Raw genomic sequence first — 14278 nt, 5'->3', positions numbered from 1 at the left:
TGCCATCTTGAAAATCTTTTCTTTACTCCTCAATGGAAAGTCATATTGGTATAGGGTTTTCACCGGATGACTTAATGATGTCTAGTCTGAGTTTTCTCTGACCCTTGCCACCCCATTTTTTATATTTGGACATTTATGTTGGGGTGTAGGGCCAGAGTCCATTGCCTATCACAAAGATGGAATTTGCTGACACCATTTGGTGTCAGCATATGGTAGCCATATACATATATGGTAGCCAGCCTATCAATATAAAAATATATAAATTATACCAATCTAACCATAAATATAATTGCAACAGTGATCACGCTGAAAATTTTGTATTAAATATTAGCTTGGCATTTTCACCAAAAGTCTTCTAATTGTGTCTAGCTTGTCCTAAATGAAAGAGTTGCAGATCTAACATCCAATATGGCTGCCACAATGGCTACTCTGAAAAGCTCATTGGTCAAGAATATGATAGATGGTTTAATCACTCAGCAGTTACAAAGAAGAAATAGTCTCATATTGAATTCCTGGAAATTCTTTATTGACAGCAGAGCATCAGTCCTGTCAAGGGACTCTTATTCTTTAAATGTAATGTCAGTGATGAAATGTTGCCATTGTAAGCATGTGGCAAGGTTTCTAGTACTTCCTGTGTCATGGACTTTGTAATTAGTTGACTCCTGAAACTCAAAATATTTCCAGATTATAGCCTTAAAGACATCTGAGGGGTTAATGTTTGCAATTTTGTCCATGATTTTTGGTCTTAGCAGAGCAATATTCAGTTGGATGTTACTTTTACATATTGACATTAAATTGACACATTTTTTTAATACCTGAATTTATAATAAAAAACAGACATCTTCAAAATATTTTTTTTCATTTTACATAACGATATCTGAACACAAAATTATTCAGATGTTTTGACACTGATACAAGTGGTTTTTCATGCTGAGTAGAGGAACCAGTGTGATAAATAATGTCTAGCAAATGGACAATAATACCTGTAAAATTGTCTCCCTTGTCTCAACTTTCTGAGGTTTCTCTTCTAACAATCAAGTGCTACTTCACTGATATATTGTCACACTCGAGACCCTGTATGTATGGGGATATTCTGGTAGTAGTTCAGTTATCAATGCAGTAGATAATCACAGAAAATATCACAATACCAATTACATATTGATGAATCATTATACCTCTCAAATCATTACACCTATTCACTATGCTTTGTCAATATCACTACACTAATAATGTTCCATAATTCCTTCATTTTCCCACATTGTTTTTAATGAAATCCTGTACAGTAGTTATATTTCTGAAACATCAAGACTGTCATTGTTGTGTTAGGCACAAACTTAACACAATACAAGCATAGCTTACATTACGTTGTCTTGAGAGTTTCAATGGAATTTTTAGGGTAAGCAACCTTCTGGAACTGGCTAAATAACACCTGTTTGCTTTGTCATCCTGTACAAAAGCCAACAGGATGAACTCAGTAAACATTTTATTTTCTGTTTAGGCCTTAATGCTTGTTTCTGTGCTTCACTTCTCAGCAAATCTCTAGGAAAGATCAGAACTGAAACAAAATCAAGTGCAATAAGACCTGATTGGTTCATTTAGTGTTGTAATACCAGTAGAAGATGGAGATCTTTTGCTACTAGAACTTAAAATACAACAATTTAAGAAGACGTTTATATTAGCGTGGACTCTTGCTAATCTGAATTCTGTGGCATTGACTCTCAAAAATCATCTTTCTATAGCATGCTTTAGCATGGAATATCTATACTTCATTCCTTGGCATTCTATTAGCATAGATTCTGTGGCTGTGTTTCATAATCCATAACGTGATGATGCCATGAGTGCACTTTGTTGGCAGTTTTTATATCAGTGAAAATATTGAGAGAAAAAACTCTGGACATTACAGTCTATCAAAATTATTCAGTTAGAAGAAAGTTTTCATTTTATAAATTCGTACAGAGATGGGAAAGGAAATGGCGACCATGAAGTCAGTCAATCTTTTAATCAGTGTCAAAACTATGTATTGGCTGCAAAAGTACTGTTTTATGACATTTACCTAAATCAATATATACTTAAACATAATACAGGCCATACTGGATGTAAATGTAGCTCTGTAACCATGCATTGATAATGCAGAGAAAATCAATAATATCTACAGGTAGTAAAACAATCTTAAGAAACTAAGATGAGGAAAAAATAAACAGCCAACGCCTGTATCATTAAATGCCTACCATATATGTCCTGAAATACCAAATTTTTTGCAGTGGCAAGCATGAATTATTTTAGCTAATAAGCTTTATTGAGCTTTAAGGAGTTCAGAAAAGCTTATAAGATTTTGTTGGAATTGTTGGATTATTGTTTTAACAAAGGGATCAGGGGTTATTGTTTTAAGGTTTTCAGCTTTTCTGTAATTTCTAGATTCCATGTCTGCATATACTCTCTTTCTCTCTTTCTCTCTCTCTCTCTCTCTCTGTCTCTGTCTGTCTGTCTGTCTGTCTGTCTGTCTCTCTCTCTCTCTCTCTCTCATTTGCAGTACCCTCTTAAAACATTTGACTAACTATCATTCACTCACATTACAAAGTGAAGATTAACTTCTATTTTATTTTAGGCTCAGTCTTCCTCCTCATCTTGTTAAAGCTGTGCCACCTAATCTACTTACATATAAAAATTCACAACAAAATTGAGCATTGTTGTAAAGTCAGCATTTATACACTGCAGTCCTAACATAAAAATTCTACTTGTCAAAGCCAGATGGTATGAGCAATGTTTATTATTACTATTATTATTATTATTATTATTATTATTATTATTATTGTTTATTATTGTTTATTATTATTATTATTATTATTACAGGTGAATTGTATTTTTTTCCTGTCGTACATACCATGGTACATTTTCACTGTTCAGGTACATCGGTAGTTTCCATCATTAAATTCCTGAGGAATATTGTTATGGTTTTAATGATATTAACTGTGTGTTTTTATTATTTATAACAAAATAGTTTAAGAAATATATATTTGTTACAAAATGGTTGTATCTATCACAAATCAATGGGGAATATTACAAATATAATTATATTTATGATCCCTTTAAATCACACATTTGCATGTATCACTTATGCCATCATGGTTTCCAGTTGGAATGTGATCAACCATATTTGGGCCAAATCTAACTTTCAGAAGAATTTCAGATTAGAGAAAAACAAGACAATCAAACAAAACAAAAAATAATGTCATGTTTTAGTTATTTACTGGCATATGTGAATGTACTAAGTATATGTATTCCTTTATAAGAATTTGAATTGTGCTACAATTGTCAAATGCACACTTGTTTTCTGTCTTTACATAATTTTTAAAGTACATTACCGGTAAATATTATCTTGGTTTTTTGTGTGTGTTTTATGTTTACTTGCCCTCTCAGGTAAATATCTTGCCTGGGTGTTGGCATCCCACTCAAAGTTTCCCTGCCTAATATACCAGTAGTGTATTTACATAATTTTCAAAGTACATTACCGTTAAATATTACATTGGTTTTTTGTGTGTGTTTTATGTTTACTTGCCCTCTCAGGTAAATATCTTGCCCGGGTGTTGGCATCCCACTCAAAGTTTCCCTACCTAATATACCAGTAGTGTAGCTAGAAAACTGTAGGCTTCAGTATCAACACTTCTATTTTTATCAAAAACCTTTTTAATGTCAGCATGATGTCTTTCATGGTATCAGCTATAGTGTAAGCTTGATCATCCCAATTTAGTTAACAGCTTTTACGTTACAAGTTGTACAATTAACAAACACACAGCAAATTCATCTGCTATAAGGTAATAGCCATTTAATTTTCAGTGGGGAGCTGTGATTTTCTTTTGAGCTGAAATATTTTCAATTTCTTCTATCTCAAGGTAATTAATATTTCTTTTCCAAATAATATCATGGATATAATATGGTTATTTTGCTTTAAATCAGAAAAAGATATTTTTTCCAGCTGTTGACAGACAGAAATTAAACAAAGTTGTGTTAAGCCCCTGCCCCAGAACATTGAATTGGTGGTCCTTAATATAATTGAGGTATACCGTAGTACACATTGCGTTATGTTAAAATACTAATTATAATTATTATTATCAGAGTTGCTGTTATCATGCTTTTGAAAAATATTAGGCAATTCCTTCCCTTCCATTTAAGCAAAAGACTTTAAACCTTGGGGCATAGTTATGGTGGTGGTTTGTTGATGTACACATATGGCATAAATAATGTAATATATGGGGATGTGGATGAGGAGCAGGAGGAATGGGGGGGGCATGAGTTGTGAAAAGTGAGGGGATAATGCAATTTACAGCTGCACCTGAGTAGTCATCCTATACAAATAAGCATCTAAGTAGTTATCCTATACAAATTAACATTCAAGTAATCATCCGGTACAAATTTCCATCCAAGCAGTCATCCAATACAAATTTCAATCCAAGTAGTCATCCTGTACAAATTAGCATCTAAGTAGTTATCCTATACAAATTAACATCCAAGTAGCCATCCCATACAAATTAACATCCAAGTAGTCAGTCTATACAATTTAGCATCTAACCAGTCATCCTATCCAAATTAGCATCAAAGTAGTCATCCTATAGAAATTACAAGAGCATCTAAGTAAGCATCCAGTACAAGTCATCATCCAAGTAGTCATTCTATACAAATTAGCATCCAAGTAAGCATCCAGTACAAATCAGCATCGATGTAGTCATCCCATACAAATTAGCATCTAAGTAAGCATCCAGTACAAGTCATCATCCAAGTAGTCATCCTATACAAATTAGCATCTAAGTAAGCATCCAGTACAAATCAACATCCAGGTAGTCATCCTATACAAATTAGCATCTAAGTAATCATCCAGTACAAATCAGCATCCAGATAGTCATCCTATACAAATTAGCATCAAAACATGTTTAGATTGTAATTAAGAAGACTAATATTTTTAGAAATAAAAAGTAAATTAAAAGTTAATATTTTAAATATATTAATTAACTCAGAGACTCATGAATACTGGCAATCCCCAAAAATTAATTAACATTATTATTTAATAATATGTTATTGTCTCACAGTTTCCTTTGACAGCTATGAGGATGTTGTGATACCCTCTATCCATTTTGTTTTTTTCTTTTTATGATGGGCCTGAATGCTACCAAAGAGGAAAACATACTTACCAATGTAGTGACCAGTGCATCATGAAATTGTGGTGAGGATTCCTGCAAAGATGGATCAGAAGGTCCATTTTATATTTAAGTATGCCTTCACCAGTTGTGTAGTGCTAAATAAACTGAGAGAACACAAAAAAAGAAGTGAGGGAACATGTTCTCAGATGGGGGGGGGGGGCTGGTGAGCGCCAAAAAGAATAAGGGAACATGCACACATAAACAAGGGAACACCATTCCCATGCATTCCCACAGCACTACACTCCTGGCTATTACAATAGAGACATGTAGGGTAGTCCCTATGTGGCAAAATTTTACACTGGTGAATTTTGAAAATTAAGAAAAATGAACCTGACTGAAATCTATGAAGTTAAACATTTCTTTCCATACAGTTCCAGAGTTTTAAAACTCAAACATGCAGACTTTTCTTGTGATAAATTCATGAAAATATTTAAGTTGCAGAGATTTAGCCACATATGGCATTCAAGATTTCAATGTCATCCAAGAGCTATTGCACCTAAGCATGTAATTATTAGAGTCCTGGGAGGAACATTTATTTTTCACGTCCATGTTGTAACTCAAATGGTAGATGGACATGAACGATAACTAGATCAGATTTTTCTTCGGTTACAACCAAAGTTTCTCTTGTAAAGGGATAAATATGTTCAAGTTTTCAATTTAGAATTTATTGTAATCCAACTTAATGGGAGCCACATTATCTCATTTAGTAGAGTATAAGGACTCGAATTCAAGTATCTGAGATTTAGTACCCACCCAGGTCATCCATGATCAACTGCTTGGGAAAGACATTTAACTACCTTGTATTTGGCATGATGTCATAAATAATATGCTGAAAGTGCCATTTAAACCAGCAAATCAATCCCAACCATGTTGGCCTCAAGGAGCAGCAAGTGGTATCATAAATCGATAAAGTTGAGGTGAAACAGTTTCCTAAAGCTATAGACTGAGGGACCCATATGTATCTGTAAATGGTGAATCTATCATGAGCTGAAAGCTGTATCACAATACTGTCACATTTTTTTGTAATGCTGTCTTGATATCATGATGTTGATACTATCTCTTCTCAATAAAATTAGGCCACACTTTAAGATTACAGAACATGGAAAATTATAGTCTGATGTTTCCCACTGACTTTTGCACGTTCACTTGCTATTTTGACTGACGAACTTGAATCAAATGAATATGATAAGGCAGCTGTACAGAGAAGTAGCAGTAAACATGCTTGGGTCTCTAGGTGGCAATCATGGATTGTTTTTTAAAAATAATTTAAAAGAGATAAATCAGTAATTTGATTATTCTCCATGGTTTTTAGGCCCAGCTGTCAACATATCCAATCTCAGTATCAGACTTGGAGAACATCCTTACAGTATAGTATGGTATTTGTATTCGTCATTGTTTATGTAAGTAACCTTTCTTGGGTAATTAGGTTCCATGTAGATAACATGTAAAACTCTCATTGGTAGTGTGTATCACATCCTGGATAGATAACTTTATCCATGTTGCCAAATCTTGGATGGACTACATATTGAGTGATTTCCATACACTCTCGATTGAGACACCAAGGTTAGAATCTTTCTTGTGCTCTTTCATTATTCCCAGCCTTGATACTTATTGGTTATTCTGTCTGTCCACCCAACCGAGGTTAAGTTTTGATTTAGGTAAGTTCATACAAGCATCAATGTATTATGAATACATTTCTTTTTCATGTGTCCCTTTTTATGTACTAAACTGAAGATGGAAGATATCACATTTTTTTTATTACAGTGTCTTTTTTCACCATATATTGAAATGTTTGTGGTAATTTGAAAATTATAGTCAACTTGGAGCATGTGGGTTCAAGATAAAATTTGAGAACTATATGATCCATCCTTTTTCTTTTAGGCATGTCCTCAAGAGTAATGTCATACAACTCTTATACCGTCAAAAACATAGACCCTTAGGATGTTATGGAAGGGTGGGATGGATTGCTTTATAGATGTGCACAGCAGTCTGGATATTTTGAGCCATGCAACCATTGAGGTTGCTGCTAATTGGTTTATGGTGGAATGTGAAGTTGGGGTGTACATTAAAAATGTGGAGGCAGGATGCGCTATTACTGCTGATCTTTATGTATTTGCTTGAGTGTAACATGCTTCAAAATACAGGATAGACCTAGATATGTTCTCCATAATGTGCCAGCCTGTCGGATCGAAGACTTCCAGTAAAAAAAATAATGAAGACAGACCCAGATCTGCCCTCTGTAACATCTCAGCAGGACAGGATTTATGATGTTCTCTTAACATAATGAGCAGGATAGACCTAGATATGTTCTTAGTAATGTGACATTTAGTCAGGATCTATGGATAAAATGGATAGGCTCAGATCTGCTATCAGCAAGACATATCATCAGGTCAGCATTTGAGATTTCTAATGAAATAAAATAGATAGACTCTATCTACCATCAGTAATACAGGCCCTCCGGTCATGATTTGAGATTTCTAATGAAATAGATAGACTCTATCTGCCATCAGTAATACATGCCCTCAAGTCAGGATTTGACAACTTTCTATTAAAGTGGATAGTCTCAGTAACATGCCACCAGGTCAGAATCTATATTTCCACTTGAAATAGTGAAATGGATAGAACCAGATTTGCCCTCAGTTTCATGCCAGCAGGTTCTCCACCATGGCATCTTATAAAATAGCGTATACCTGATCTTATGTATCATGTGAAGACAGATAAGGATTTATCCTGTTCTAATGTGGGTGTGGATGTGTTATATACATGAGTAATACAATAAATTACAGGTATCTGCAGATTTACGTGATGTAGATTTATGCTAGTTTGACATTAAACAATTTCATATGAATATTTTTTTAAATATTTTTTTTGTGGTCAGAACTAAGAAATAATATTTTCCTAAAACAAAAACACTAGGATTTGTAAATGGATAAAATGAGTGGTATTAAATAAAGTCAGTGAAACCCAAAATTTTTAGTTCTTCAATTTTGATTCATGTGACCACTCTTGGGAATGCAACTATTGCATAAGTTGGGGGTTAGCTGTACTTGAATTATAATCAGATGTAAACAAATTGTCTGTAGGATTTAATGTTCAGATCTTGACGATTGAAATTTTATTCCATTTCATTCATTTTAATTTCTCCTGTAACCTGGGTGGTCATATGACTTTGTGACAATTTTTCTACAATTTGTCCTGTTCTCCATTGTTCTTTAGGACTTTGCAAAGTCCATGCCTATCCACTCATTGATGTTATTTGCCCATCTCTTCTTGCTCTGCCTTGTTTTGTTTTTTCCATGCACCGTGTACTTTTTCCTTTGCTATACTGTACACTCCCACCCCAACCGGTTTCACTACTTTCTACTCTTTCCCTTTAAGGCCTTGGGATATAGAACGGACCTAGTGACACAGTGGTTGTCATGCTGAACACATGACTGAACAAATAATCAAACAAGGTGATTGCATGCTTATGTCTTAGTAACACAGCCTTATAACAAAAAAGGTTAATGTGACCAATCTGCAAATTTTACCAGCATTGGTTACTTTTCGTGTTTAGAATATTGGTTATATTTTGTGTTTTAACTGTTCATAATGGAACCATTAAACTAGATGACTGTATATATCTTTGTTAGTACCATATATATGTTAATTTACATACTGTTCTGTCTGGAATTATGTAGCATGATGATCTTGATGAGCACTATTTCTTCATTGCAAAAGTAGGTCATTATCACCCATATTTTACACTTCAGCAAGTTGGGTTTCATTTTCTACTTCATTTTTTTTTTTCTCATGCAGTGTTCGTTGCTAGTATTATGACATTAATGATGATCTGCATCACTGTTCATACCACACCCTTACAACAAAAGTAGCTTGTTGTTTCCTATATTTCATCTTTGCATTGAATATGTTTTGGAATTTAAGTTGTGACCATTGAATTTGGCAATCTATGTGCATACTGTTTCCCAGAATCATGCATATGGTGAGGGTATGCAGCTTGACAAGTTAACTACACCTATATTGCACAAGAAACATGTCTCCAAGTGAACAAACGTGCTTCTTTAAAAACATACAGGATAAGGAAAGACCACCATCCAGGCTGGATCTCTCCAGAAATTTTAGAAGCAATAAGGCGAAGAAACTAACTAAAATCAGTAGGAAATCAAACTGAATATAGAGTTTGGAGGAATAAAGTTAATAAAATGGTACGTCAAGCCAAACAAGCGCACTAGAAAAAAGTGCTGGATGAAAACCAAAATAACCCAAAAGCTATCTGGAAAGTGTTTACAGAGTTTGGTGCAGGCAAATGTAAGAGTAAAACTGAAATTTTATCCCTCATTCATGAGGGCATTTATGTTGATAATCCAACTGACATCTCAGATATTTTTAACAACTTTTCATTCAAATTGCTAAAAAACATAAAGAACCCAGAACTTAATATGATCATCTGGAACTCAAACATTTTTGTGCTAAAAAAACTACCAAACAATATAAAGTTTTGAAATTCCTGAAATTATTCCAGAATTTGTGTTGAATTATATTTTAAAAAATGGATGATTGTAAAGCTACAAGACTTTATATGATTGGACCAAGGCTACTAAAGGTAGCTGCACCTGCAATTGTAGAGAGTATAGCTTTCATTTGCAATGAAAGTATTAGGTCTAATACATTTCCACAAACAAGAAAAACTGCCAAAGTTATACCATTGCAAAAAGCAGGAACAAAAGATGATGTAAATAACTAGAGACCCATCTCTATCCTTCCTTGTCTCTCCAAATTACTAGAAAAACATGTACATGATTCTTTTCTCAACTATTTGAACACTTATAATCTTTTTTGTGGTAATCAGTCTGGCTTTCAACACGATCGTTCCTGTAAAACTGCACTTGTATCTTTGATTGATAAATGGCTGAAAGCATTAGATCAAGGAGAAATGGTAGGCACTGTTATGGGTGATTTTCATAAAGCTTTTGATCTTGTAGACCATGAAATTTTGCTTAAAAACTAAAAATCTATCAGTGCAGTGAAAACACCCTAAACTGGTTTACTTCTTACTTAACTAATAGAGTGCAAAAATTATCTTTAAATGGTCAACTTTCTGAAAGTAGAAATAGTAATTGTGGAGTACCACAAGGTTCTATCCTTGGACCACTGTTATTCATTCTATTTATCATTGAATTACCTCATAAGATTGGAACTTCAGTTTCTTCCACTGACCTACCTCTTTGCAGATGATACTACACTGAGATGGGTAAAACCAATATGGTACTTGAAAATATCTTACAAGATGCTCTCAAAAGACTTCAAATATGGTGCAAGGAAAACAGTATGATCATAAATACTGAAAAAACAAAAGCCCTACTAGTTACAATGCAACAGAAATGAGCAGGCTAGATACCAACAAACTCCAGGTTCTATTTGACAATGTGAGCCTTAATATGACCTCTCAGGTGTATTTGTAGATAACAATCTTACTTGGTCTATTCACATTAAACGTGTTTCAAAAAAAGTTTAATTCTTTTCTTTGGCTACTGAGGAAAATCAAAACGTATCATTCCTCTTCAGTATAGGGCCACTTTTTATAAAAGTTATATTCAGCCATATCTGTACTATTATAATGTAATTTGGGATAATACCTCTAATTCAAACATAGCAATACTTTTAAGACTCCAAAAGAGGGCCTGCCGTTTAATTCTAGATCAATGTATAGACAATTTCCAGGATGCAATGAATAATATAAAGAGTTTAACAATACGTGAAAAAAATATTTCTTAGAAAGGCCAAATTGATGTATATAAAGCATCCAGAAAAGCCATTCCTGTCTGTCTAAGCAATATCTTTCACCAAAGAGATGCTGATGGTACTCCAAATTGAAGGTTCTTAAGAAGCAAAGCTTACATTATACCAAGGCCAAAGACAGAATTGTTTTAAAAACAGGTTTTCAATATACTGGTCCACTGGTATGGAACTAAATTCCCAGTGACACAAGGCATGCTCCTAGCATTTCTTCTTTTCATAATCAATGTATCAAATGGATGAAATCTTATGAAAATTTAACAGTTCTAATACAATAAATACCACCTTCTTTTCTGTAATTTTGCATCCTTTTCGCAGTTGAATTTTTCAATGCAGGATGATATTTTATATTTTATATATGTTTATGTGTTCACAGATGCCTGTGCATATGTTCCAGACTTGATACTTTGACTTTTTAAATCACTTAATTTAATTATTTAGTGTCAAGCCAGATTCTTCATATCTTGTTGTATATTCTGTATTTATTGCACATAACAGATAGAAGACCTCAAAGTAGATTATTTCTGTAACTAATTGAGTTACCTTCTCTAGATAAAGTCTTTATTCTTCTTCTTCTTCTTCTTATTATTATTATTATTATTATCATTACCCATATTTCATGCTGCAATGCATTTGTTGAAATTTTGTGTTTAAAGTTTGTTTACTGCCTTCAGTTGATGTTCATTTCAAGCAGTTTTATAATTGAGTGCATCTCTGCTAATAGTAAACCCTTAAAACCAAAGAAAGGTACTGCGACCTACATTTTATGCTTCACTGACACTGGTTAATTGTGTTCAGCTCATGACCACAGATTTTTTATTTTCATTATGTATATGTACTAGCCTACTCATTAGGCCCTTTCTGACCTGTGCAGTTGGAAGTGGAAAATAAGTATGTTTATTTAGAGGTACATTTTATATATTATTGAATATAGACTTTTTATTGCAGTAGGTTACCCTCAGCAGGTTAAATGTGTCCTTGATATAAAAAAAAAGATTTTTTTATTATTATTTCATGTCTTTTATACCCTGTCACAGAATGTATGTATGTAGAGTAATGTGTGTATGTAACAAGTATGTAGTATGTTATATAATGTATTTAATGTGTTTGTAGTATGTATGTAATATATTATGTAATGTATTTAGAGTATGAAGTATACATGTAGTATATTATATAATGTATTTACTGCATATACAGTACGCATGTAGTATGTTATATGATGTATTTAATGTCTGTAGTCTTATATAGTCAAATAAATAGTAACACAAGAAAGCTTTGAAAAATACAATAATTTATTTCCCTGAAAAAATTCTGTAAAAATGAAAATAATATGAACTTACGGTTTGATAGAATCAAATACAAAAAATAATCCAAAAATAATCAGAGAATAAAATTTTAGTAGTCCTAATAACAAAATGTTCTACTGATTTCACGTTTGAATCCCGATGAAGAATCCAAGCTGGAAGAGAATGACGTATGCTGCAATCTGTAGTGTTGAAGTCTACAGTTCCTTGTAGAAATAAAAATTATCATTCCGGTTTCTGATAGCTGAATAAAAAAATTTTATTTAAAAAATTGTCCTTGTTCCACAGTATTACATGAGCACACATTTTCCAGAAAAATAATGGAATTAATCCTTTTGAATCCAAGTAATTTAAAATAACTCCAAACCAAGTAATTTGAAATAACTCCAAACAGCACAGTATACAACTAACAGTTTAACAGCCCAACTTCTACTGAAATTCATTCTCCAAAACATGGGTTATATGGGCTTTCTAAAACATAAAAAAGGGTCACATGATCATCTTCTGGAAGTTTATAGAAGCAAGTACTTGTTACAGATCACATTTACCCAGTGTGACCCTGATGAAAACCAATCATTTTTACCCCAAGAAATAAAAAATAAAAAAATTGTTTATATCTTAAAGACAAAGTCCCATCATGGCCTTGGAAACAACCAATCACTTTAAGATAAAATAGAACTTATTTATGAAGGTTGCTACAAATTCTGAAACAAGGTCAGGATTTATATACTAACAGTCAAAGTCAAACTATTTTCTAAAAAAAGTATAATTTCTATTGAAGACATTTACATTACAATATCATGTAATGAAAAAAGAAAAAAATTAAAACTGACAAACAATTAAATTGAAAGAAATATTTATTAAATCAGATGTAATTAAATCAAATATACATAACAGTAGTATGTATGTAGTGTGTTATATAATGTATTTAGAGTGTATGAAGTGTACATATAGTATATTATATAATGTATTTACTGTTTATGTAGTATGTCTGTAGTATGTTATATAATGTATTTAGTGTCTATGTGTGTATGTAATATTTAATAGCTTTTTTTAAAGATTATATCAGCCTGAATGTATTTCTGTGTGATAAGTAATGTTAATTACATTCTGTTTGTAACAGCAGGGATAGAAAGTAAAGTTCAGAAAAATATACATGTTTTTTGCATTGAAAATATATAAAAGCTAGAAACTCCATTTTCAAGTGGATGTGTGTGTGTATGTCAGCTTTGAATTGATACTGTATTGTGAAAAGATATAATTCAAATAGCCAGATCTGTGTTACAGTGTAACCTATTTTTACAAGACACCTGTGGGATGGAAAACAATTTGGATATGGCTATTTGTGGTAGGTGAAATTACCATAAGGAAAATCCAGATGCTGGCCATAATCAATAGGTGTTTGACTGTGGGGAAGTACCGTTTCAGTGGATTTGCACTGTACAGTAATTTTAAAAGGAAAACAAGTAAAAATATAAGCATTGTGATCAAGATGATGCCAGTTATGTATAGCTAGTCTTAAAAATAGTACAAATTTTGAAGTCTAACTTCATTTACTGTCATCCAATCATAGGCCATAGAAATTTTCAAACTTAGTTTCTTAATGCATACAAATACAGTTTCTACATATATTTTAATATGGAATACATTTGAATAAATTAATCTTTAATTATTTGGCTTGATTTTAAACTTAACACTTAAGTTTAATTAATCCTTACCTGAAGATTTTATGTAGAGTATATATCCATTTATAATCCATTAACAGCATTGACCGAGATCTGCTATTGTTTATACTGGCGATAGAACTAAATGCATTTCAGTCTACAATGTTTGCTGGGTGTTTTGCACAAGTAAATACACTTAACGCACCCCATCTCTTCACGGTCTGTTGTTGGAGAGTATCGGATCCAATTAAAAGAGCTCTAGGTTTGAAGAACATACATTGATAGTTGCTGTGTAATAAATAAGAACTTCCTGGTTGAAATA

The 14278-nt window shown here is 32.8% G+C and overlaps 1 protein-coding gene and 1 long non-coding RNA gene across 4 annotated transcripts in view; one reads left to right on the top strand and one right to left on the bottom strand.

The window, feature by feature from the left end:
* LOC149803114 (transmembrane channel-like protein 7) overlaps positions 1-14278 on the top strand; it is a 111553-nt gene that overhangs the window by 13699 nt on the left and 83576 nt on the right. The window contains exon 1 of one of the 3 annotated variants that reach the window (XM_089952724.1): positions 6619-6755. The exons of the other annotated variants lie outside the window; for them this stretch is intronic. Within the exon in view, the coding sequence (XP_089808850.1) occupies positions 6706-6755 (50 nt within the window). The 5' untranslated portion in view covers positions 6619-6705. Of the gene's footprint in view, positions 1-6618; positions 6756-14278 lie in introns of those variants that run through there. 3 annotated transcript variants of the gene reach the window in all.
* LOC149803115 (uncharacterized) lies at positions 639-14219 on the bottom strand. The gene is made up of 4 exons (XR_016420139.1): positions 14011-14219; positions 5184-5225; positions 2882-2933; positions 639-662 (listed from the first exon to the last, which is right to left on the bottom strand). It is a non-coding gene; the product is annotated as an uncharacterized LOC149803115 (long non-coding RNA).

This window comes from Sinohyriopsis cumingii, chromosome 3 (genome assembly GCF_028554795.1).
Source record: "Sinohyriopsis cumingii isolate HCF-2022 chromosome 3, ASM2855479v2, whole genome shotgun sequence".
NCBI classification, from domain to species: Eukaryota; Metazoa; Mollusca; class Bivalvia; order Unionida; family Unionidae; genus Sinohyriopsis; species Sinohyriopsis cumingii.
This window is presented reverse-complemented; position numbering and strand designations above follow the sequence as displayed.